Source organism: Tupaia chinensis, unplaced genomic scaffold (assembly GCF_000334495.1).
Source record: "Tupaia chinensis unplaced genomic scaffold, TupChi_1.0 Scaffold145814_1, whole genome shotgun sequence".
NCBI lineage: Eukaryota > Metazoa > Chordata > Mammalia > Scandentia > Tupaiidae > Tupaia > Tupaia belangeri.
In genome coordinates, this window is record NW_006205672.1 from 1186547 (window position 1) to 1188820 (window position 2274).

The 2274-nt window shown below is 45.1% G+C and overlaps 1 protein-coding gene across 1 annotated transcript in view; it reads right to left on the minus strand.

Moving 5' to 3' along the window:
* Positions 1 to 2274, minus strand: part of PIP5K1A (phosphatidylinositol-4-phosphate 5-kinase type 1 alpha) — a gene marked incomplete in the record, with an annotated part of 78924 nt that overhangs the window by 32780 nt on the left and 43870 nt on the right. The window contains 3 exon segments of the mRNA XM_027768303.1: positions 1035 to 1119; positions 1328 to 1376; positions 2211 to 2274. Of these exon segments, the coding sequence (XP_027624104.1) occupies positions 1035 to 1119; positions 1328 to 1376; positions 2211 to 2274 (198 nt within the window).

A 2274-nucleotide genomic window follows, 5' to 3' on the forward strand; every position in this document is an offset into this window, starting at 1 on the left:
GGAACGAGAGAGCCTACTTAGCACCACCTCAGAAACCGTCACCAAGACACAGGTACAAATTGCTAGTGTCCCCAACACACACACCCAAATTTGTTCATCTACAAAGCAGGAAAAAGGGTTAACATCAACAAAGATGGAATTGCTTTCAGAGTAGGGGTCTCAGTTCATTTCACTCTGGAAAGGAGAAAACCTAGAAAAAAGGTGACACATACACATCCTCCCTCCTACATGCAACCTCTAGCTTTCCTTCCACTTGATGAAATGACCTCTATTCCATAATCCCCTTGCTCTTTAATAGCATCCTCCAGTAAAACCTGACAAAGATGATCCTTTCACTGCATTTTCCTAGCATTATACACACAGCACCGTGATAATTTGCACTTATTTATCACTCTGAAAAGCCTAAAAGCATTTTCCCAGGCCCCTTAAGACTATCTGGCATACTTAGGTCCTCTGCCTCACTAAGGGATGACTACTGCCTATGATGAGGAGAGGCAAGAAAGAGGCAGAATTGTGTGGCAGCAGCCTGGAAAGTTTGGAAAAAAGAACCTTGGCACTTCCCAACCAAGAAAGTTGAGGGAAGAGAGCACAAATATTTGCTAAGCAAAAATGAGTAAATGCTTCTCCAATCACCTGGTCTAGTCTAAGAATTCCTTGGCACCTGGGACATAGATGAAAAATGGAAGACTAGTGACATTCTTGCCTATCTCTGTTATGAACAGGCCTGGCTTTGCCTATCTTAGCCTGTGGCGTGGATCCTACATTTGCAATGATACATTTTTGCAATCCCACCAATTCCCCAGAAATGGCCCTCACCTCAATGATACATGTAGGGAGAGCCAGGGGGAAAGCAGCAACTCGGAAACGACTGGGATAGACAGAGTGACTGACACAAGGACGAAAAGCAGCTCTCACGGGATGTAGGTAGAGCAGACGAGACCTCTGACCCTGGCAGCTCCCTGACAGAGGTGTCCTGCCCCCCATCTCTTGGGGTAAGGGAGCCATTGTGGGGTCATCTGGTAGAAGCCACTTACAGGGGATCTTCTTGAACACTGTGTTACACATGAAGCGCTGGAACCGTTCAGCATAGAAGCCTGGGCGATGCACTGATACGGTGTCCTGCAGAGCAGACGACATGGCTACAGAGTTAGACACAGGGAGGCCAGAAGAGGACCTCCAATCTATGACCCATGTTTCCCCAGACTAAAACCCTAGCAGAAGAGTAAAACCCACAAATACAAAATGAAATAAAAAGAAGAAACGGGGGCAAATCACAAGTGAGAGACACAGAGGCAGGGTGGAGAGCCTCTAGCTGACTGCTACTTACCCCGTCGTGTACCAGCGCTTTCCAAGAATGTTCCAACTTTTTAACAAACCTGCCAAGAAAAATCTGTATCACATACTCAGTTTTAAAATGAATGACTTTAAAAGCTTTCTACTTTAAGAGACTAAAGGGGCAATGCTACTAAAAAACCTTGAAAAGACAGAAGCTGGGAAAGCATACCTACTATGGTGTACTGGTTTTCCAAAGAACAGGCCCAACAGTGCTTGTTCAGCATGGAGCCCAGTGCTGTTTCTACGTCAGTTATTCATCATGGAAACAGGGCAGCTTAAGTGCCTCTGGCAAATTAGGGGCAAGAATGTGTACTGTAAAAGGAAAGCTGGTGGACAGATGGACAACCCTGGAAAGGGTAGCTAAAATTGGCTAATACTGAAATAGTCAATCAAGTATTATATAGTCCTTATGAGCACCTCGATTTTACAGGAATAAAATCATGGTCTACCATTTCTAGCTCCACCCTCATCACCACTGCACAGCCTCTTAGGTCCACAGGCTAGTACATTTACAGAACACAGTGACGCTCTTGTTTTCCCTCCAGGGAAAAGGAGAACATGTTTCCAGTTCAATCCCAATGTGGACCATGACTCATCTCACAGGTTTTTCACGAGCAGCCAGCCAGATGGCATACTCTACAGTGGTGCTTCCAAGGACTGACTCAGCTTTCCATGGGAGATATATACTATGTTTGGGGAAATGGTGTAACATTAAAGTCAGGGAAGGAAGCAAAAAATCTAGGAAACATGCCATCTGAAAACCAATGCAGTAAGAAGCCAGCCTTAGTTCTTGCTTCAGTTAAAACATGGTGACAAACCCATTTAAAACACGAATGTGAGTGGCCGTCTGCATTTGGGATCCATGTGCTCCTCACCTGTAAGACTGGAGAATGTCAATGATGCCAATATAAAGCAGGAGCCGCTCTCCTTTATTATTCC